At 44.5% G+C, this 22963-nt stretch overlaps 1 protein-coding gene across 2 annotated transcripts in view; it reads right to left on the bottom strand.

Moving 5' to 3' along the window:
• Positions 1-349: 349 nt before the first annotated feature.
• The window catches only part of FAM219A (family with sequence similarity 219 member A), a 70744-nt gene continuing 48130 nt past the window's right edge, over positions 350-22963 (bottom strand). The window contains exons 3-6 of one of the 2 annotated variants that reach the window (XM_082242298.1): positions 7848-7950; positions 5473-5553; positions 4624-4678; positions 350-2922 (exon numbers count right to left, since the gene is read on the bottom strand). In XM_082242298.1, coding sequence (XP_082098424.1) covers positions 2767-2922; positions 4624-4678; positions 5473-5553; positions 7848-7950 — 395 coding nt within the window. In that variant the 3' untranslated portion in view covers positions 350-2766. Of the gene's footprint in view, positions 2926-4623; positions 4679-5472; positions 5554-7847; positions 7951-22963 lie in introns of both variants that reach the window. The other variant, XM_082242297.1, reaches the window with a different exon arrangement.

Genomic DNA, 22963 nt, shown 5'->3' with positions numbered 1-22963 from the left:
CCAGCAGTTGGGCTATACAAAGATGTGCTGTTTAGAACTGATGGAGGCCTATAGTCCCGCAACATCTGGATGGCACCAGCTTGGCTGAGGCTGATAGGCCCATTGAGGTGCTGTGGTGGGCTGAACTGATGCCCAGCTTGGTCTCTGTGCAATGTGTGAAATGGCCCAAAGAAACTGCAATACAGCAGGATTGTTGGCAAGCTTTCTGTGGCAGCCTCATGGGCTTCAGTCAATACATTCAGCTTTCCTGATGGCAACACTGCATCACTTATTCTCCCCCACTCTTGTATCCACCCCCCTCCTCAGAAAACATACAGACACAAAGCCTAGGAGCCAGGAGAAGCCAAAAGGTTTTTTTGTTTTGTTTTCCGTTTTACGTCTCTGCACTGACCTCACTAAAACTGTGCCACTACTGAGGATTTTGGTGAACAAGGAAAAGGAAACTGCTGTGGAATGCACAGACCAGGGGGAACAGCTCACAGGTAAGTAAAATGACGTGTAGGACAAATATTTTCAAATCTTATCTCTTCTATGCACGCACGAAAAAGGTTAAATTCAAAGCGCAGCCCTTCTTGTCACAATCCAAAAGGCTGGTGGAAAATAGTAAGAAAATAAAAACTAGGGATTGTGCATTAACAATTTAAAATACTGTGTGCAAATTAAATATGGATTAGTTAATCTCTGGGGAGAAGCTCTTAAAAGGAATTAAAATGTGTTTTCCAAATCAATCATCCTAGGCCTAGGTATTATTTCTGATAAGGTAGTTTCACTCCAGGTTCAGAGTTTTCAGTCTCTGCTGGGCTGCTGTTCACCACTTGCACCTCATTTGTTGCTGTGTTTAGGTCTTAGCCATCTCCCTTAATTTCAAACACCTAGCTCAGAACCCAAACTCCTGATGGCATTTCCCTACCCCCAAATCTCAATGAGGCAATCTTTGTTTTCATTTGCAACCCCTCCTGCTCCTTATTTCTCCTGTTCTGGAACAACAAATGGGAGTGACAGTGGCCTTTCAACCAATACTCTTCTGGAAAGAGCAGAGATCACTCTGCATATTGACACAAGAACGACCTGCACGGAATCCTGGGATATGTAGTCTCCCCAGGTGACAATACTGCGTTGGATGGGAGGAGACTGAAATCCACTTCTTTGTTCTCTAACAGATTTGTGGCAATTCACAAGCACAGCTCCAGTGGGAAGTCTACATGGGGCAAGAAACTTGGCTTTCCGAGGAACAGGGCAAACCAATCTGTCGTGTGCTTATGGCGTTCGAAGCTTGGCCAACAGAGCCCTCTAAAGAGGTAGAGTATCAAATCATTATTTTTTTTTTAAAAAGGCAAAGAGCTCACCTGTTTTGTTACAAAGCTTGACACAACCTGAGTTAGCAAGCAGAGTAATACGGGAGTTAATCAAATCTGCCAATTTGCTTCTGCATGCCTCCATCACCACTGATGGTCTGTGGCCATACAAATGCTGGAGAAGTTTCCCAAGCACCAAACTGGCTAGCCATGCTGATAACTGATGGGACACATCTCCGGGCACCAGTCTGTTAATGATGGCAATGTGATGCTCGTGTCAAGACAGCAACACAGGCACTGTATGATGAGCAGCAGAAGCAAGGACCGTCCCTTCCCCTCCCTGGCTTAGAAGTTTCACTTTGTGGCAATCGAAACACCTGGCTCTTGGGAGCTGAAGAGCCACTCACGAGTTTGGGTGTGTGTTTGGGTGAGCCAACACCTTAAGATCAATCTCTTGCATGCACAGAGTGCACACAGCCTTTGGGATTAGCTCTACACAACGCCAGGCCACGAAAGGGCAGAAGCTTGACCAACACAGCCTGTGTGGTCCCTGGAGCCAGAAAAATCTCATTCCGCTAATGCAGGCAGGGGCACACAGCCAACAGCAAAGCATCTCTTTTGTTGCCATTAAAAGGGTTTGGGTACACAGACTTTGTCTCAAAAGTCATACAAATGCTTCTCAACTCCCATTCATGGGAACTTCAGGTAACACTTTAAACCTGATAAACAACATGGTGTTTTGCTTTGCTTTTTTACAATGACAGGCTGGTATTCAGGATTGCAAACACAAGCAAAGGACAAATAAGGGTAGACTTGATTTTTCAGTAAATGTTCTCTTATTAGGCTGTGCAATGCATTATCCTTTGCTTAATGCTTCTTATTTGGAAGCACGTTGCAAATGCAACTTTTCTTGCCATTTGCATCTAGTCTATAATCAGTATTTTTTTATGTTGATTCTTCCTAGCTGACTAGATCTTCCCTTCCTGTACTTCACTCCTGATCCCACCTCCTTATTCAGGGCCAGTCCATCACAGAAGACGTAGGCTCCCCAGGATTGATTCCAGCTCATTCTTTCATTTCTGGTCAGAGACTTTTGCGTTTCAAACTCTGATTTCAACTCTTGCCCGCTAGAGTGAACTTGGGGAGGGCTCACTGCAGCAGCCACATCTGATCTCCTCCACCCCCTCCAAACTCCTGTATATGAATTTTACAAGCTGAGCCCAAGTCCAAAGGGATCCAATGGGCTTTCCAGACCAAGGAGCCGTATCTGGTTCACTTACTGAATGAGAAGTGAAGGAAAAATGAGAAGAGGATCATAAAATGAATAATATATATATATATATTATTTTTTGGTTTCTCCTGGCTCCATGAACACAAAGAGGTGCACGTCCTACCATAGGAGGAAGCAATGGCTGTTAAGTTTTACAGTTATAGTGGAAAGCACTGATCAACCCTTGCCAGGCTTCCCTCGTTACTGGATGTGGCAGGCAGTGGAGGAGGTGGCTTGACAGCACATGCAAGTGGGGTTGACCGACTTCGGAGGGATGAGGTCGAGGTCCTCATCATCTGGGATCTCATCTAACCGGTAGCCATCCTTTAGCAGCTGGATGTTCAAGTCCTGGTTGATCTGCTGCAGACAAAGAGTCAACGAGTCAAGGAACTGACAGTCCAACATCATCTCCCATACCCAACATGGCTGGACGGCAATGGCCTGGTCCATTTTGAAAGAGACAAGTGCTAAGAGGGAAGCCACAGCTCTGCACAAGGTGCCAAGTTCAATTCACAGCTTCTCCAATTCGCAGAAGGAAATCCTTCTGCCAGAGGGCCTAGAAAGTAACCAGGCGAGGTTGAAATTACTGGTGCAAAGACCTTTCCCAGCCCTGCTACCAGAGAACCAAATGGATATGGAACATGACTTACTGATGTCCCTTCACATGTCAAAGAAAGAAACAACTTTCTGACTTTTAGAAGACATCTGAAAGCAGCTCTGTTTGGGGAAGTTTTTAATGTTTGATGTTTTATGGTGTTTCTACTGTTCTTCTGGGAGCCGCCCAAAGAGGCTGGGGAAACCCAGCCAGATGGGTGGGGTCTAAGTAACAAAATTATTATCATCATTACAGGCCTCCTAACTTACTTTTACTTGAAATTTAAGCATGGTTGCCAAAGTTTCATTGACAGTTACTCATTTTTATTACCAACTCTGCTTTGGGTTTGTGTGTGTAATCCAACTAACATGCCCCATTAGGACAAGGATTTTCACTTATGCGGTGGGACACCCTCACCCCCAGCGTGTACCCTGAGTCTTCCTCAGAACTGCTCCAGAGGCTTGGAGGAATCCCTAGAGCAGATTTAGCGGGCATGTGATGGTGGAATTCCCATTTGCAAGCGGAAAACATTGAGCTGATGTGTCACTTGTCTACTTTGGATACAAGAGTACAAGACATAGGACGCACCAGATGATAAGACACACCTAGTTTTGGGGGGAGGAAAACAAGAAAAAAAATATTCTGAATCCCAGAAGCCAGAACAGCAAGAGGGATCTGGCTTCTGGGATAGCCTCTTGCTGTTCAGGCTTCTGGGATAGCCGCCGAAGCCTCTCCCGGGCAGCGGGATGAAGGCTCCCCCTGCCCAGAAGAGGCTGCGGGTGGCTAAGCTGCCCTCTGTCCCTTCCCCCCACCTCCCGCAAAAGCCAGCCAAGAGCCGTGCGCTCTTTAAAGGGAGCACGGCTCTTGCAGGCTTTTCTACAAGGTGGGAGAAGGATAGCCTGTTAGTGATGGCTGCTCCCTTTAAAGAGTGTGTGGAGCTGTTCTGGCTTCTGGGATAGCCCGCGAAGCCTCCGCAGGGCAGTGGGGTGCCTTCATCCCGCTGCCCTGCGGAGGCTTTGCACAGCTAAGCCAGAAGCTAGAACAGCGAGAGGGAGCGCTGCGCAGTGCCTGCATTCGCTCCATAAAACGCACACACATTTTCCCTTACTTTTTAGGAGGGAAAAAGTGTGTCTTTTAGAGCGAAAAATACGGTAGTCTGACAATAACATTTTTGGTAACACCTGAGATTTGAATGAGCTACATAGGGGTCCTATCCCACCAAGGTGTTGGCCTTAGGCTTCTTTCACTTCTGTGATAAAACTCTATAAAAGGTCTTCTCAGGCCACTCTCTGGATTTGGGCTGCAGAAATACAGGGACGATTGGTTGCTTCAGCGAAAGAAAACCACCACTAAGGGATACTGCCTTTGTAAAAACAGCAGTCAGAAATTTGCGTCCCTTCAGGAAAGAGAAAAATATTTCTAAATCTTACTAAGGGGAATGAATTGAAGGCACAGGAACTCACCTCAGCTGAAGAATATCCCGAGGAGGAATATCTGGACATGTCAAAGTCGTCATCACTGCAGAGGAAGAAAAAGCGCAATGAGGAAAGAGGACTCAGTGAGTGAGAGGGACCCTCCAGAGCTCACTGGCCATATCACTCTTGTTCACAGAGTGAACATGCAGGCAGATTTGCAGGATCCATCAACAGGAGCACCTGCTTCCAAGAGTGGCCACCCAGATGCCTCCAAGTAGCACTCAAGCAAGGCATGCCAGGTGATGCCTTTCTTCTCTTGTTGTTCCTCACACCTGACACTCATTCAGAAGGTACACTGGGCATGAGTCTAGGAGTGGCTACTGGCAGGCCTCCCCTAGAAATTTGGGCACATCTGGAGGACCTGTTTATTGAGCATTCCTCCAGAGCTACTTGCACAAAGCTCATGTGGAAATTAGATTACAACCTGTTTTTTACTGACCACCCCCATTTCTTTTGCAACAATGAGCATGCATCTCGATTTACTTATGAGGTCTCCCCGTTAATCATTCTTTCATTCCACACTGTTCAATGCATTTTGACTTCAACTTTGCTATCCGCAAGAAGTCAGGCTCTTTTTGCAAATGGATTTGTTGTGTTAGGGAGACAAGCATTTTAACCCACTTAAACTGGATTTAATTTCCCAATAGGCAACTGAATCCCTCCTGTGAAATACAGACAATAAATAAAATTTCACGTTTTATCTCTGGAGACTGAGAAACTTTGCCATGCTGGCCGGGCAGATTTGATTTGATCACAGTGGTATGTAAAATAGGAAAAGGTTCTCAGGAGATTTCCAAGAGAACGACTGTCTTTTACTGGAATCATCTGAATCTATACCTGTCTGTGTCCAGTGCTACCAATGGCTTTTCATCAGGACTCTGGTCTAATGAGGAATAGCCTTTATTGGGAACAACCAGCCTGAAATTAAAAAGAAAACATTATACATATCACCATGTAAACATTGAAAGCAGAAGTTAAGCAAGGAGCAAGGGGTGTGTGAAGCTGTTCCTTTAGTTTCAGAATATCAGAGGACCTAGTATGGCAGGATGTGGAGATTAGGTAGAAGCTGCGGAGAGAAATGGTAGCAATCTAGTTCTAGGGATGCTGTAAAAGGAAGCATGAAACATCTGGGAAATATGGGCAGCTCTAGTGAATCCTTACAGAATACAGGGAAGACTGGTGTGAGTAGCACATAGCCCCCTATTTCCAACTACAATCTGAGTAACCCTCAAGGCATCAAGATTGTTGTTGTTTAGTCGTGTCCGACTCTTTGTGACTCCATTGACCAGAGCACGCCAGGCACTTCTGTCTTCCACTGCCTCCCGCAGTTTGGTCAGACTCATGTTTGTAGCTCCGAAGACACTATCCAACCATCTCGTCCTCTGTCGTCCCCTTCTCCTTGTGCCCTCCATCAGGGTCTTTTCCAGGGAGTCTTCTCTTCTCATGAGGTGGCCAAAGTACTGGAGCCTCAGCTTCAGGATCTGCCCTTCCAGTGAGCACTCAGGGCTGATTTCCTTAAGAATGGATCGGTTTGTTCTTCTTTCAGTCCATGGGACTCTCCAGAGTCTCCTCCAGCACCATAATTCAAAAGCATCAATTCTTCGGCGATCAGCCTTCTTTATGGTCCAGCTCTCACTTCCATACATCACTACTGGGAAAACCATAGCTTTTACTATACGGACCTTTGTTGGCAAGGTGATGTCTCTGCTTTTTAAGATGCTGTCTAGGTTTGCCATCGCCTTTCTCCCAAGGAGCAGGCGTCTTTTAATTTCGTGACTGCTGTCACCATCTGCAGTGATCATGGTGCCCAAGAAAGTAAAATCTCTCACTGCCTCCATTTCTTCCCCTTCTGTTTGCCAGGAGGCGATGGGCCCAGTGGCCATGATCTTCGTTTTTTTGATGTTGAGCTTCAGACCATATTTTGCACTCTCCTCTTTCACCCTCAATAAAAGGTTCTTTAATTCCTCCTCACTTTCTGCTATCCAGGTTGTGTCATCTGCATATCTGAGGTTGTTGATATTTCTTCCGGCAATCTTAATTCTGGCTAGGGATTAATCCAGCCCAGCCTTTCGCATGATGAATTCTGCATATAGGCATCAAGATTAGACTACTGTAATCTGGTAGTCTCTTTGGAAGCTGAATATTTGAAGGACTCCCTCCTCTATGAACCTGACTGATAAGATCTTCGTTTGCCCCCCACTTATGGAATGTTCTCTCCAGGAGACTCGCCTAGTGGAGCCTTCCAGGATTTATTTATTTTATTCCATAAAATTCCAAGATTTATTTATTCCATAAAATTTATACACCACTTGACTGTAAAAAAACAAAACACCTTCAAAGCAGTTTAAAAAAGGAATAATGTACCACATCAATATTTTTCTTAATACCTATTTAAAATTAGTTAACTCCATTGATATTATCTGTTCATTTTATTATTTTTAAACATAGTATTTTAGCACTGTTTGGTTTTCTGAATTCTAAGCTGTCTTTGACATATTTTTTTTTTTGGGGGGGGGGGGGAGCTACCACAAAGGAGCTTCCATGACTGAAGAAGATGCTCACACTTCAAAATTCTTCCTAAACCTTCACATTTGGAACAAAAAGAGTACCTCAAAAAATGTGTTATGGCATTAGCTTTCATGGACTATAATCCACGTCGTCAGGTACACAAAGTTGTTACCCACAGTGTGTGTGTGGGGGCCGTCTCCTCCCTTCCTCCCCCCCACAAACACACAGTTGTGGGGTGTGTAAAGAACAGTGGGGCCAAATGAAATGCAATATCTGACATTCAATGACAATCACAACAGCAGAATTGGAATTAACATTGCCCTTAAATTGCTAAATTAATTTGACCTTTGTAGAGGAACAGGAAACCCTTTTCGGTAAGATTTTTCCATCCTTGTGGAGCTGAAATGTGCTTCAAAAGGCTGGACATTTTGCAGCTTTCTCACTTGTAGCTCTTACCTATACTAGGGAAAAGCTACAGAATTGATCTCTTTCCCAGGCAGACACAATTATATCAGCAGGTGCTGATTTACCTCTTAACTCAAGCAGAACTATGGAGTCGTTTAACCCATTTTCTAAGCTAGTGGCTATTGACAAAACTCTACTCCCAAAAGAGTTCTGCATGAACAACAGGGCATGCCTACCCAAACTGAAGTCCACTGGTATGGTTTACAAATTAAGCACTTGAATATTGTGAAGTGGTCTACCTTGTTCGTGCCATCACATTGTTCTTCTTGGGCTGTTGGTTAACTGGGCTCCCCATGTTTCCGTTTTTCAGGGACCCCTTACGAGCCAGCTCCCTCTGTTTCTCTGCAGAAGGAAGGCAGACATTAACATCCAAGTTAGCGAGGCTGCTTCTCCTTTGATGCTGATGAATTATAGCAAGGTTAGCCACAGACTATCAATCCCGTTCTCTGAAAATTATCCTACCACTTCCACATTCTTGGTGGGCTATAAAACATAGGAAACAAAGGATGCTTGCAATCTCATAGGAAAAGGGTCTTATGATTTTTGTTGCTTGGATGTGGGCTCCAGTGTGACCAAGTGAAAGCTCTGCTTTGACACGCAGAACAGAAATGGTGCATTTCACTATTTGCAAAATACAATAAACCCGCAACTTATGCACATTTAATGTGTGCTCACTCAGCTTTACCCAAAGAGCTTTGACTTGACATGATTCTGGCTTTAGGTGTAAGCTCCGGGACGTAACCCCCGTGTAAGTTACGGGCTTACTTTAGTAATTCCAAGGGTCATTTCAGAGGTGGTAGAATAATTTTCATAACCTCCATGGTTAGCCATGCACTGCTGGTCCTGGGCTGGAGGAAAATACTTGAAATTTTACTTACCCCCGCACACGTTGTTGCCGTCTATAGCAGGGGTTGCCAACTTCCAAGAGACTGCAATCTACTCACAGAATTAAAAACTGGCAGTGATCTACCCCTGTTTTTTAAGGGTTCAGGTCAAAGTATTGGGGTTAAGGTTGCAGCTGTTGAGGTTTTTTTAGAGAAGGGGTTCGGGAGGATGAAGTTGCTTTGCTTATTTTAGAGAGGGGGAGCGCCACATTTTTTAAGTATTTTGGGGAGAAAGAGAAACAGCAACTCGCAAAAGGATCACTAGGGGAAAAACAGCCTCAGTTTGTAAACTCCGTCTTCCATTCCCCAACAATGGAGGGCAAGGCCGGAAGGGGACCAGGGATCGACCGCGATCGACAAAAACATTGCAGGAATCTACCAGTAGATCGCGATCAACTTGTTGGACATCCCTGGTCTATAGGAACAGGAACATAGAAATTAGAAGGTACCTGCACATTTTGCCCTATACCTTACTTTCTAGGAGGGCTAGAGACTTACTTTTTTTTAAAAAAAAGGTCAGGGACACCTGCCAAACAGCACTACTTCTACCGGTGTTGGTTGCTTTAGTGTATTGTATTAATCTGTATTTGTGAGCTACATTATAATAAAAATACTTGAAAAGAGAAATAATTTTAAGGTCAAGGCTGTTTCTGTGTCGGTCTCAAGGAAGCATTGTCACATGCGACACATCTGACACAGAGTTAACACACCTTACATAAGCAACACGGATTCTTAGGTAATTTTCACACAATAGCACATCATTTCATTTGACTGACAGCTCAACACACAGCATTGTAAAGTTTTGCTCCAAACAAATGCGACATATGAAGAATTTTTAAGTGCCATGCAAGCAGATGAAAACAGAATGGTAAACTGAAAGAGAGGGTTGGTTTGAGACACACAGAGAGAATGCATCCTGTTCCCACAGTTCTGCGTGGCTTGTTAATAGGGAGGTGAAAGGAAGGGCAATGCAAGGCCTTCAGGGAATTACAAAGCCTTGCGCTTGTCTGCAATTCAACATCAGGAAAAGGACGGCGAAAGGCCACGGTTGTTTCCTGACCTGCTACGCTCTTTTGTTGGCAGCTTAAAGCCTTTCACTCAGAGGAGAAGCACAGCATTTAGTTTTTTTAGCATGATGCAGAATGCAGGAGGGTCAGCCCTGCAAGAAGAGTACCCTTCATTATGCCCTGCCATAAAAGGGATGGCAGTCAGTGAAGTAAAGTGATTTGTGTTGGCAAGAACTGCGTCCAAATTGTGCTGCCAGTCATGCCTGTATACCCCCTACCCCGGTTACATACTATATGAGACAGTTTTCCCTTCTAGCTGAAGCAAGAGCAACCATGATGAGGAGGCAGCTTGCCAGACTTAATTCCTCACTGATCTACGTACCAACTAGGTTCAGAGCAACTTACTTGACTTATTTGTATTTAGGAAATGCCTTAATCGCTTCCTACAAAGCTATATTATATTATTTGCTTTTCATTCAAATGAATATCAAAGCAGTGTACAAAACAGAACTCAATTGCTATACAATATGTAGCCAAACAAAAAACTAATAATGCTATACTATTCAACCACAACTGAACACCCATCCACATCCCTCCATTCAGAATCCCAGCCGGTCACTTTGCCTAACAAAGACTAAATGAAAATAAATTTCAAACGGAAGCCATCTTCTACCTCATCTCCCACCTGGAGCAGAACATTTGCTCCCTCCCTGCCTCACACCCAGGAGGCAGCCGGGTGCGTGTGTCTGAGCTCTGCACAGATAAGAAAGTTATCTCATCAATATAGCTCAGGCTGGTTATAAGATTATCAGACCAACAATTATAACCTCCATGCCTTCCAAAGGAAAACAAATAGCAAACATAGCAGGGAAGGGGAAATTGGATTAAAAAACAACTCCCACCTCACATGTTGTTTGGCCTGGTACTGTGCCCATCATTATGACAATTGAGGGGGTGGAGTGCATGCACTGCGCCAAAATTCGCTTCAACAGCCCCTTCCTAAGTCATCCAGTGTTGGGGGATAGGGGGCTAGCAGGCTTTGCCCTTCCTATTGCAGTGGCTCCTAGATGACAGTTTCCTCTTTCCCATAGGTGAGGAGGACCATCTGTTGCTTAGGGATACTTACACAAAACCAAGTCTCGCTCTCATCTGCATAGCTCCACTCTAAACCCAAACCAGGCCTGCTCTCATTTGCAAATTCCACCCAAAACCCAAAACCAAGCCTGCTCTCATCTGCATAGCCCCACCCTAAACTCAAAACCAAGCCTGCTCTCATTTGCATAGCCCCACCCTAAACTCTGTTCTGGACACACTGGCATGATAGGACAGGACTGAGCCAACAAAGAATGACTCCTGCTCAGTCCCTTGTGTGGAGCACAGCATTACTACAACTGACTAAGGAACTGGTGTGTGACTGCACAAGTCAAGCTTGGGGTAGAGCGGGGTATTGTTTTTGCCTGTCTTGATGCTGTGAATTTTTTGTGATCCCGGGTGAAGAGCAGTATATAAATTTAATAAATAAATAAAAGCACATGGGACCCAACATACAGCTGCTCTTTCTTGCCTAACAGCACAGAATTCTTAATGTTGGAAAACATGCTTCTCCAAAGACACACCCAAGGCAGCACTCTGCCAACTGACTGCTGATGATGATGTTGTGATGTGTAGCTGTTCTTATTGCTATGAGCTGCTTTGAGAATCATTTGTGGGGGAGAAACAAATGAAGGGATGAGGATGAGCTGCCTGCAGATCTTGAAGAGTCTGCTGTTGCATTCTGCTCCACCCCTCAATTAGCTAGGACCAAATGGGGGAATATTTTCCTTTTCAGGATATGCTATCCAAAAAACTTGGAGACTGCAGCAGCAAAGCCACTTTCTGAAAAAGCCAATAAGGTTAAGTGTCCCAAGAAGAAATTAAAAAACTCTTTTTGTGCACATCAGAGCAATCAGATCAATAGATTGGTATTTAGGGAAATTATGTTGTTCCATTTTTCTTCAAGGTTCTTATTGCTTTTTATCACTTCAGTTAACCTGCTGAAAGAAGCCAATTCTAAACAGCACCCATGAGGCTTCTTACTTTCTCTCCAAAACAATTAAGGGTTCCTAAAAGGGGTTAAAGCTGTTTATCAAGCTACACCACGCTCTTGATCTAGCAGTTTTAAGAAATCGATTTGGACACAACACTTTGGTCTCAGCATCTTCATTTCTACTCTGAATAAAGAGAGTCAACGCTTCTTTTATTCTCAGCATCAAAACAAGCATATCAAAAACAGAACTTTGAAAATGACATTTCTAAAGCCTATGTTGATAGATCACGGTTGCAATTCAAAGAAAGTTTTGTGTTTAGACTGATGAGCCTTAAGCATTAATGCTTCTCTCCGAATTGTTCCCAGTGTATATAAAAGCAGGCTCTCAGCAGTGAAATGGCTACAAAACCCATCACTCAATGCCTCACCCCTTGCCCAGGCTCTCTTTAATTATATCCACAAATGCCTTACAAGCATGACTAAACGATATCCTGAATCTGCCAAGACCTCCATGGATGCAGCTTTTATCTCTGCCTGGGACAGCAGACACAGCCCTTGTGTGCTTATTTAAAGGGCACATGATGTCAAGAAAAACATGCTTTGTCCTCCCAGTTCAGAGAACATGTCCCACACTCAACCACTGTCGGCTACTGACATCATGGCTCTGATTTCACAGGAGCAAAAAGATGCACTGCCCTTTTGACAAATGCCCTCTGGAAAACAGGGGAGAAGTTCTTGGAGAAGACTCCCTCTTAGGATACAGGAGGATACCAATTTGAGATTTCTCTTGATTTGCATGTGCTGAGTCTCCTGTGGGGAAAGGGGAAGTCGAGTGGGACACCACCAAGCTGCTCCAGCAACTCTCTCTGCTTTCTCCAGCAGCGAGTGGTGAAGCAGCAGAGCAGGCCTAATCACCAGTCCCGTTGGGTTCCAGCTAGAGCACAGCTCTGCCCCTTCACACAAAAAGAAACAGTGCTGCCCCTCTGTTCTCTGGAAGGCAGTGCCAAATTAAGGGGGCAACTGCAGTCAGGCCACTGGCTCACCTGTGGCAGGTTCTAAGAGTCTGTGTGCATGCACACGAAAGCTCATACCAAGAACTAACTTAGTTGGTCTTTAAGGTGCTACTGGAAGGAATTTCTTTATTTTGCCTAGAAAGAGACTGTGTCAGGCAGGCTACATCCTTAAAGGATCACCTCTATCACGGGCACCCCTTCACCAGCTCCCCCTCCTGCCCAACTTCAATAATAATAATAATAATAATAATAATAATAATAATAATAATAATAATTTATTATATATACCCCGCCCATCTGGCTGGGCTTCCCCAGTCACTCTGGGCGGCTTTCAACAAAATATTAAAATACAGTACAGTGGTACCTCAGGTTAAGTACTTAATTCGTTCTGGAGGTCCATTCTTAGCCTGAAACTGTTCTTAACCTGAAGCACCACTTTAGCTAATGGGGCGTCCTGCTGCCACCGTGCCGCCGGAGCCTGATTTCTGTTCTTATCCTGAAGCAAAGTTCTTAACCTGAAGCACTATTTCTGAGTTAGCGGAGTGTGTAACCTGAAGCGTATGTAACCCGAGGTACCACTGTAATCCATCAAACATTAAAAGCTTCCCTAAACAGTACTGGGTTTTGTGTGCATGCGTCTATTCGTACTGCAATAGAACCTTCGTGCAGTTCTTATATTAGGGGAAGGCTATCCCATCTGCAAGTGATGAGACTGTGTTCTCAATTGTAAGCACCCAGTGAGTCTGCTGGCCATTAACATCCCTCTTCTTGGCTTGGTGGCAGGTGGCCACACAACATGATGCCATCTCATCTTTTGAGATCCCAGGAAAGACGTTACTCTCTCTTCTCTTGTTAGATGCACAGAGCGGTTTATGAATCATTTATTCCAAAAGTATTGCAAGAACGTGACTCTAATTACATCCACTTCAATCAAAATGGACACAATTAGCATAACGATATTGTCAGGCACGCTGGGACACTTGGTCTTGTGCCCAACTTGATAGGAAGATGATTCTCCACAGAGAAGCTAGAGGCCGCTGCTGCCACCCTCCTTTTCCCATCCAAGGTAGATTTGGGGGCCCTGGTGAAGGGGAAGGGGAAGGGGAATGAACATAAACAAAGCATTGATCCTTTGCACACTCTTGCTTGCAGCACACATAAAATGATCCAGCCCCCCAGATGATATTTCTTGAAGACTTTTCAAAGGCAGCAATCCAACCTAGATATTACCAAAGGACGAATAAGAGTGGCAAGATCAACCTGTCCAAGATCAAAAGCAGCTAGTACATCACAGCTGGTAAAAAGTGCTCTGTGCCACAGACTCCACTGGCATCCGGAACAGAAGCTGGGTCTTGAAGCAGCCATTAGCTCTGAACTTAATCCCAATGGGGGAGTGCAATCCCAACCAGAACACTCCAAATATAATTTACATGATCAGCTAAACCTCCTACCACCAGCGTCTCTGCTTTGTTTCAATTGTGTTTATGAACCCTTTTTCAAGGATGTGAAAGAGGGGAATCAGGCAGTAAGCAGCTTACGTTACAGAGTTCCTAGCATGCTCGCAGAAGATATGCTGCAGTTAAACCACACGCCATCAGGAATTAAGTACTGAAATTTCATGTGCTGTTAAAGCACTAGTATGAGGCAGGGATATCCACTGCATTATTGGGGGATATGTCACCCTGTAGGTGCTGTGTGTGGTGAGGATGCCAGAACTCTGTGTCCTACTCTCTTTTCATAGATGGTAATGAAGTCAGAACCCATAAAAATAAGAGCTTGATGTGAATATGTCCTTGGGTGTCCTTGAGACACTACATGTAAAACTCACACCGATCTTTTTTGGGGAGGGGGTATCATTTGTAGCAATATTCCCACCAGTCTTTTCTTCACACAATGCAGGCAATCACTCCCAAAGGAATGGGGTAGGGGAGAGGAGAAAGGTGATGGCGAACACCACAAGTCACCCATTAACAAGAAGCCTGCTCCAGGCCTCCAGAGGTGAAAGACTAGGCATTAATCCAAAAGCTCATTCTTTCAGCCCAGGCTTTTGTAGGAAATGCAATCCAGGATCTAATTTTCAGTTTCACTTTCTAATGAAAGGAAAATGAATGTCAGCCCAGGGGATTCACAAGGGGGTCCTGAGGGAAAAGGCTAGGTTTGCCACGAAAATTAATCTTCTTTAGGGCGGGAGACCTTTTTAAAGAAGTGGAAGTGAAATCTTAACAAGTTTACCTGCTACTGGAGAATCCAAGATTACGGACCAAAATATCACCTTGGAAGAACAATATTCTCTCAGCACTTGGTAGAAAATCAAATAACTTAGGCAGCTTTTAAAAAAGAATTAAGACACATTCATGGAGCGTAAGGTTATCGATGACTACTAGTCATGACAGCTTTATGTTGCCTCTTGGATCAGAAGATGCACTTGAATGCCAGTCACTGAGGAACATGAACAGGAGGGGGCTATTTAGCTCATGTCCTGCTTGTGGCCTTTCCCATCTGGGCAGCTGTTTTGCTACTGTGGGAATAGGATGCTGGAGTAGATGGGTCTCTGGTTGGATCCAGAAGGGCACTTCTTATGCCATTAACTACCATTTCAAACAGTATCATCTAGAAAACTATAGGATCACAAGAACTCTCGCTATGTTATTTAAGAAACAGTGAACAAAATTATTGTTTCCCCCCATTAATATTGCTAAGAAATTAATTTTTGTTTATTCATGTACAGATCACATTTTACAAGAATTGACAGCTATTTGTGGAATAACTTGCTAGGCAGGAATTATAGACCTCTTCAGGCTTTACCTGAACATGGTTAGAATCACCTTTCAGACCTCACCTTTCAATGCAAGAAGATCTAAAGCATTGGGGAAGCATTGGGACAGGAAGCATTGGGACAGAGATTGCATGTGTGAATCTTCCCACTTTAAGCTCACATGTGTTCACCCTGGCATGCCTGGAGGGGGCTTATTACACATAAGGAAATAAAATATTTCTCCTGATCACCCAGCATGTTCATACCTGGGGTGGTGTTAAAATCTAAAGAAAAAGCTAGCTCGCTCAGGTAGCAAAGGTGAATCTGAACCAGAGACTTCCCAGGTTCAAATTCATCATTCCACCCCACTAACTCTTGTTAATAGCACAAGATTTCCATATAAAATAAAATAGAGGGTTTGAACTGCGTACACTTCAAAGTCTCCCTGGCCATTCACCTGCATAACCCAATAGCATCCAAACCAAACCAATAAGAGCCTATTGCCAATCCCTGTTGGATCAGACTAAATGCCTTTATACTCCAGCATCCTGTTCTCACAGAGGCCAACTAAATGCATTTTAGAAGTCTACAGGTAGGGTCTGAATGCAACAGTGCTCCCCACCTCCTTGTGCTTCCTAGCAACTAGTATTCAGAGGCACATGGCCTCTGATGGTGGTGTTGGTACACAGCCATTATGGCCATGCCGCTCACAACTAGGATAGCAGAACTGATTGGCCAGCAGCACTGAGAATGTGAGAGGGAGGATGGAGAAAACAGAAGAGAAGGAGAGAAAGAAAAGACAGGAAGGAGCATATCAAGCTGTTCGGGGAGGATCCAAATGCGTTGGAAGAGGCTGCAGCACAGTGTTAGAGCATAGATACTGAATGCAAAAGGTCTCAATTTCAACCCCCAGCATCTTCAAGGAGGGCAAGGAAAGAAGCCACCGTTAATCAGTACAGACAATACTGTGCAATGGACCTCTGGTCTGACCCTGACCATGGGCTTTATGGATTTGTCCATGGGAGCTGATTACGGTCACCTGCAACTTGTTCCCACAAAACGGCAGTGCTCATGGCCCAGCTGCTGTAAACAGTAGGATAACAAGAGCAAGCCCTCCCAGGACTACTGGAAGAGTGAGCAAGATGTTGTTGTTGTTTAGTCGTTTAGTCGTGTCCGACTCTTCGTGACCCCATGGACCAGAGCACGCCAGGCACTTCTGTCCTCCACTGCCTCCCGCAGTTTGATCAAACTCATGTTAGTAGCTTCAAGAACACCATCCAACCATCTCATTCTCTGTCGTCCCCTTCTCCTTGTGCCCTCCATCTTTCCCAACATCAGGGTCTTTTCCAGGGAGTCCTCTCTTCTCATGAGGTGGCCAAAGTATTGGAGCCTCAGCTTCACGATCTGTCCTTCCAGTGAGCACTCAGGGCTGATTTCCTTCAGAATGGAGAGGTTTGATCTTCTTGCAGTCCATGGGACTCTCAAGAGTCTCCTCCAGCACCATAATTCAAAAGCATCAATTCTTCGGCGATCAGCCTTCTTTATGGTCCAGCTCTCACTTCCATACATCACTACTGGGAAAACCATGGCTTTTACTATACGGACCTTTGTTGGCAAGGTGATGTCTCTGCTTTTTAAGATGTTGTCTAGGTTTGCCATCGCCTTTCTCCCAAGGAGCAGGCGTCTTTTAATTTCGTGACTGCTGTCACCATCTGCAGTGATCATGGAGCCCAAGAAAGTAAAATCTCTCACTGCCTCCATTTCTTCCCCATCTATTTGCCAGGAGGTGATGGGCCCAGTGGCCATGATCTTCGTTTTTTTGATGTTGAGCTTCAGACCATATTTTGTGCTCTCCTCTTTCACCCTCATTAAAAGGTTCTTTAATTCCTCTTCACTTTCTGCCATCAAGGTTGTGTCATCTGCATATCTGAGGTTGTTGATATTTCTTCCGGCAATCTTAATTCCGGCTTGGGATTCATCCAGCCCAGCCTTTCGCATGATGAATTCTGCATATAAGTTAAATAAGCAGGGAGACAATATACAGCCTTGCCGTACTCCTTTCCCAATTTGGAACCAATCAGTTGTTCCATATCCAGTTCTAACTGTAGCTTCTTGTCCCACATAGAGATTTCGCAGGAGACAGATGAGGTGATCAGGCACTCGCATTTCTTTAAGAACTTGCCATAGTTTGCTGTGGTCAACACAGTCAAAGGCTTTTGCATAGTCAATGAAGCAGAAGTAGATGTCTTTCTGGAACTCTCTGGCTTTCTCCATAATCCAGCGCATGTTTGCAATTTGGTCTCTGGTTCCTCTGCCTCTTCTAAATCCAGCTTGTACTTCTGGGAGTTCTCGGTCCACATACTGCTTGAGCCTTCCTTGTAGAATTTTAAGCATAACCTTGCTAGCATGTGAAATGAGTGAAATTGTGCGGTAGTTGGAGCATTCTTTGGCACTGCCTTTCTTTGGGATTGGAATGTAGACTGATCTTCTCCAATCCTCTGGCCACTGCTGAGTTTTCCAAACTTGCTGGCATATTGAGTGTAGCACCTTAACAGCATCATCTTTTAAAATTTTAAACAGTTCAGCTGGAATACCATCACTTCCACTGGCCTTGTTATTTGCAGTGCTTTCTAAGGCCCATTTGACTTCACTCTCCAGGATGTCTGGCTCAAGGTCAGCAACCACACTACCTGGGGTGTACGAGACATCCATATCTTTCTGGTATAATTCCTCTGTGTGTTCTTGCCACCTCTTCTTGATGTCTTCTGCTTCAGTTAGATCTTTACCACTTTTGTCCTTTATTATGGTAATCTTTGTACGAAATGTTCCTTTCATATTTCCGATTTTCTTGAACAGATCTCTGGTTCTTCCCATTCTGTTGCTTTCCTCTATTTCTTTGCATTGCTCGTTTAAGAAGGCCTTCTTGTCTCTCCTTGCTGTTCTTTGGAAATCTGCATTCAATTTCCTGTATCTTTCACTATCTCCCTCGCATTTTGCTTGCCTTCTCTCCTCCGCTATTTGTAAGGCCTCGTTGGACAGCCACTTTGCTTTCTTGCATTTCTTTTTCATTGGGATGGTTTTAGTTGCTGCCTCCTGTATAATGTTGCGAGCCTCCATCCATAGTTCTTCAGGCACTCTGTCCAGCAAATCTAAATCCTTAAACCTGTTCCTCACTTCCACTGTGTATTCATAAGGGATTTGGTTTAGATTGTATCTTACCTGTCCAGTGGTTTTTCCTACTTTCTTCAGTTTAAGCTTGAATTTTGCTATAAGGAGCTGATGATCTGAGCCACAGTCAGCTCCAGGTCTTGTTTTTGCTGACTGTATAGAGCTTCTCCATCTTTGGCTGCAGAGAATATAATCAATCTGATTTCGATGTTGCCCATCTGGGGATGTCCATGTGTAGAGTCGTCTCTTGTGTTGTTGGAAAAGCGTGTTTGTGATGACCAGCTTGTTCTCTTGACAGAACTCTATTAGCCTTTGCCCTGCTTCGTTTTGATCTCCAAGGCCAAACTTGCCAGTTGTTCCTTTTATCTCTTGATTCCCTACTTTAGCATTCCAATCCCCTATAATGAGCAGAACATCCTTCTTTGGTGTCACTTCGATAAGGTTTTGTAAGTCTTCATAGAACTGGTCAATTTCAGTTTCTTCAGCACCAGTAGTTGGTGCATAAACTTGGATTACTGTGATGTTAAAAGGTCTGCCTTGGATTCGTATCGAGATCATTCTATCATTTTTGAGACTGCATCCCAGTACAGCTTTCGCCACTCTTTTGTTGACTATGAGGGCCACTCCATTTCTCTTACGGGTTTCTTGCCCACAGTAGTAGATATGGTAGTCATCCGAACTGAATTCGCCCATTCCCGTCCATTTTAGCTCACTGATGCCCAGGATGTCAATATTTATTCTTGCCATCTCATTTTTGACCACATCCAACTTACCCAGGTTCATGGTTCTTACATTCCAGGTTCCTATGCAATATTTTTCTTTACAGCATTGGACTTTCCTTTCGCTTCCATGCATATCCACAACTGAGCGTCCTTTCGGCTTTGGCCCAGCCGCTTCATCAGCTCTGGGTCTACTTGTACTTGTCCTCCGCTCTTCCCCAGTAGCATGTTGGACACCTTCCGACCTGAGGGGCTCATCTTCCAGTGTCATAACTTTTATATGCCTGTTGTCTTTGTCCATGGAGTTTTCTTGGCAGGGATACTGGAGTGGCTTGCCGATTCCTACTCCAGGTGGATCACGTTTGGTCAAAACTCTCCACTATGACCTGTTCATCTTGTGTGCCCTGCTCGGCGTAGTTCATAGCTTCTCTGAGTTCTTCAAGCCCCTTCGCCACGGCAAGGCAGTGATCCATGAAGGGGAGTGAGCAAGATAAGCTTGCAGTATTCCTGCCGATCATTTATTATGAATACACCTGTGTGCCACCCTCTCCTTTCCATTAAGGAGCGTTCAAGATGACTATGTTTCCATTAAAGTGACAAACACAACAGAAAAAACCCAGACTGAAGCATAGCGCCATTGTCATAAGGAAGGGAGAACACCATTACCAGCCCCACAATGCAACTCCACAGGAGCAGTTGTCTCTTAACAATGCTCTGGGAGGGAAAAGGAACATTTATCACCCAGGAAAAGTGTGCATGGCATACTGCAACACTTTTTCACACAAGGAGTAGCATTTAAACACTATGATGATGGTGCTTGTAGGTCCACAAGAGCTGAGGCCTCCTCAGAAAGCCAGGCTCTCCCACAACCTCCCCTGGATCAGGAAGGATTTGCTGCCTAAAAACCTAAATAAATGGAGATGCATGAGAGTTAAAAGGCCTAAACTACGTCACAAGAAGGCTGGACTGTGCACCAGAGTGCATGAACAAAAGACAAGAGCACAAAGCACAAGCTTGCAGGTGCCTGGGTTTTAGTATGAGCTCACGCCCGCTCACACAGACATCTTGCTTAAGCTGCTGTATTTTGAGATTTCCTGTGAGTCACTCTGTGAACAATTCACTGCGGAATATAAATTAAAGCAACAGAAGAGCATTCTGGGGACCTAAGGTCAGGGGTGGGTGACATTAAGCTCAAGGGCCCAATGTGGCCCTCCAGGACTCCCTATCTGGCCTTTGGAGCTTTTGTCAAGCCACATTGCATAATAGGGATGCAATTGAGGCAGCAAGGTTGGCTTTGTTGCCTTGCTTGGGAATATTTGGTAGCTGTGGGTGGTTACTCTTGTCATGAAGGCAAGGAGATACCAAGGAAATTGACTGTTGGATTGGGGGTGGGGAGAAGACGAGCTCCGAGTAGGACAGAACGTTCCCATCTCTTTCTGACAGTACAATTAAACACAGATTGTTTCAGTGGCCTGGTTCATTCACCACAAAAACCATGATACAATTGGGAATGCGCCACTTGGGTCCCTGCACAACTCCCCGAGTCTGTGTGGTTCCTGTGTAGCTCAAACAAGCCATATTATGACATGCCATCTGGGTCCAAATATTTGTTCTTTGTTTACTTCTGGCTTACTCCTTGTGGTTTGTTTGGAACAAAAGCAAACAATGGTCTGGGTTTAGTCCGGGGACCTGCGCAGTAAGGGAGAAGCACATTATAATGATGTGCAAAGAAGGCCGGTAGGAGCATGTCAGAGGCTTCATATACAAGGGACAAGTTCCTGAGCCTTGTGAAACTTAAGCAATTGTGCCAGGTACGTTGTATTCAAAAAATAAAAAAACAACAACCCACAGGAACCTCCGGGTATAGGGCGGTATATAAATTCAATAAATAAAATAAAATAAATAAATTTAAGGTTTTCCATAATTTCCTATTCCACATGGAGCACTGCCACAGGTAAGTGCTTTCAGCATCTTGTATGCAAGCGTGATTGATGTCTGAACAAGCCTATGGAGGTAATAAAGTAAGAAACAGGACAAAAGATGCTAAAATTGGATTTCTGCTTCACTGCTCAGGGCTGTGGGAACTGCTTCCAGGGACAGCACAGGCTCTTTTGAGGAGAAAGCAAGCAGGTTGCTTCTATGAACTGGAGCAGAGAAGCTGTAAGTTAGGGCCTCCAAATATCGTGGAAATTCAGCTCCCAGCATAACCAACAGTAAGGGATGCTGAAGGGCCACAAATCCCCCACTTCTAATCTAAGAATGTACACAGTATAAAGTCCTAAGCAACACAGGGAACCCTGAATTTGTTCCTTTCACGTCTAGTCCACCCACGAGAGATAGCACTTTTCATTGATGGGGTAGCATTCTGGCTTAGAATCATAGAATCATAGAGCTGGAAGAGACCACAAGGGCCATGGAGTCCAACCCCCTGCCAAGCAGGAAACACCATCAGAGCACTCCTGACATATGGTTGTCAAGCCTCTGCTTAAAGACCTCCAAAGTAGGAGACTCCACCACACTCCTTGGCAGCAAATTCCACTGTCGAACAGCTCTTACTGTCAGGAAGTTCTTCCTAATGTTTAGGTGGAATCTTCTTTCTTGTAGTTTGGATCCATTGCTCCGTGTCCGCTTCTCTGGAGCAGCAAAAAACAACCTTTACAGATTCTTCTACAAATACTTATTCTCTGCCGTAAAGGAAGAGAAAGGGTTAAAGGTGAATTAGAGTCCCTTAATGGAAGAGAACTGTCCCTGTTTAATTCTGAGGAGAAGGAGAGCTGCAGCTTTAGAGACAGGAGCTAGAAGCCAAGCAAGTAAATTATAGCATCCTTCAGAAGAATCCGCCCAGAAAGCCTGATTCCAAAAATAGCTAATCAGCATTAATTGCCCCATTACGGAAGATGCTAGGGAAATTTCAGTACTCAAGAAATCAACAAGAGATACCGCACAAATGGCATTGATTTTTCCAGTCATTTATTTAGAAAAAGAAAAGTAGAAACCAAAACAGCCTAACAAGGATTGAGCACACTCAGTGCTATGGAATGCTGACCCACTGCTGGGTGGGGGGCGGGGAGGGCTGAAATCTGGGTCAGAGATGGGAGGGGGAGAGTGGGCTGGGGTGGAATTGGATGGAACGGCTGAGTTCTGAACACCAGCACTCTACACAGCAGTATTATGTTGCAGGTCCCACTTACACCAACTCTAAAACGTTCCATTTAGCTCTTGTGACTAATAGCTGCAGATATTGCCTATTCTCCACAAATATGTCTGATTCCTTCTGAAAGCTATCGAAGGAGTGCTGATCACATGGCAGCAAATTCCATACATTGTGCATTAATGTGAAGTGGAGGTTGCAAAGGGCACATAGCTCTGTCTTCCAACATGCCACTGCCTGAGGCAGCTGCCTCATTATACCTTATGGGGGACCTGACGCTGACCCTGGAAAACTGAGATTTCATAAAGATTCTGAGTATGTACACAGCATATCCAAAAATTGTATGTACCGGTGTATTTCCCCCCCCTTCTTTGTGTCTTTTCAAGGTTTTGGCATACTTAATAATTCATGCCACCAAAAACTTTACTATTTTACTGCCCAATCTAACTCCAGATGATTTATAAGCAGAATGCAGCAATCCCAAAGGGGATGCAAATGGGTGTGTGTGTAATTGTTCACTTCCCACCACTGTGAAGGTAGTCTTCTTACCTTTCTTTGATTCTTGTTTAGACAGTTACCTATTCGTAATCTAGCTTTACTAGTGCAATTCACTGAGCGCAGATATCATGCAG

Source organism: Podarcis vaucheri, assembly GCF_965113315.1.
Source record: "Podarcis vaucheri genome assembly, chromosome: 11".
Lineage (NCBI taxonomy): Eukaryota > Metazoa > Chordata > Lepidosauria > Squamata > Lacertidae > Podarcis > Podarcis vaucheri.
Note: the sequence above shows the minus strand (reverse complement) of the source record. Positions and strands in the feature narration are given on the sequence as shown.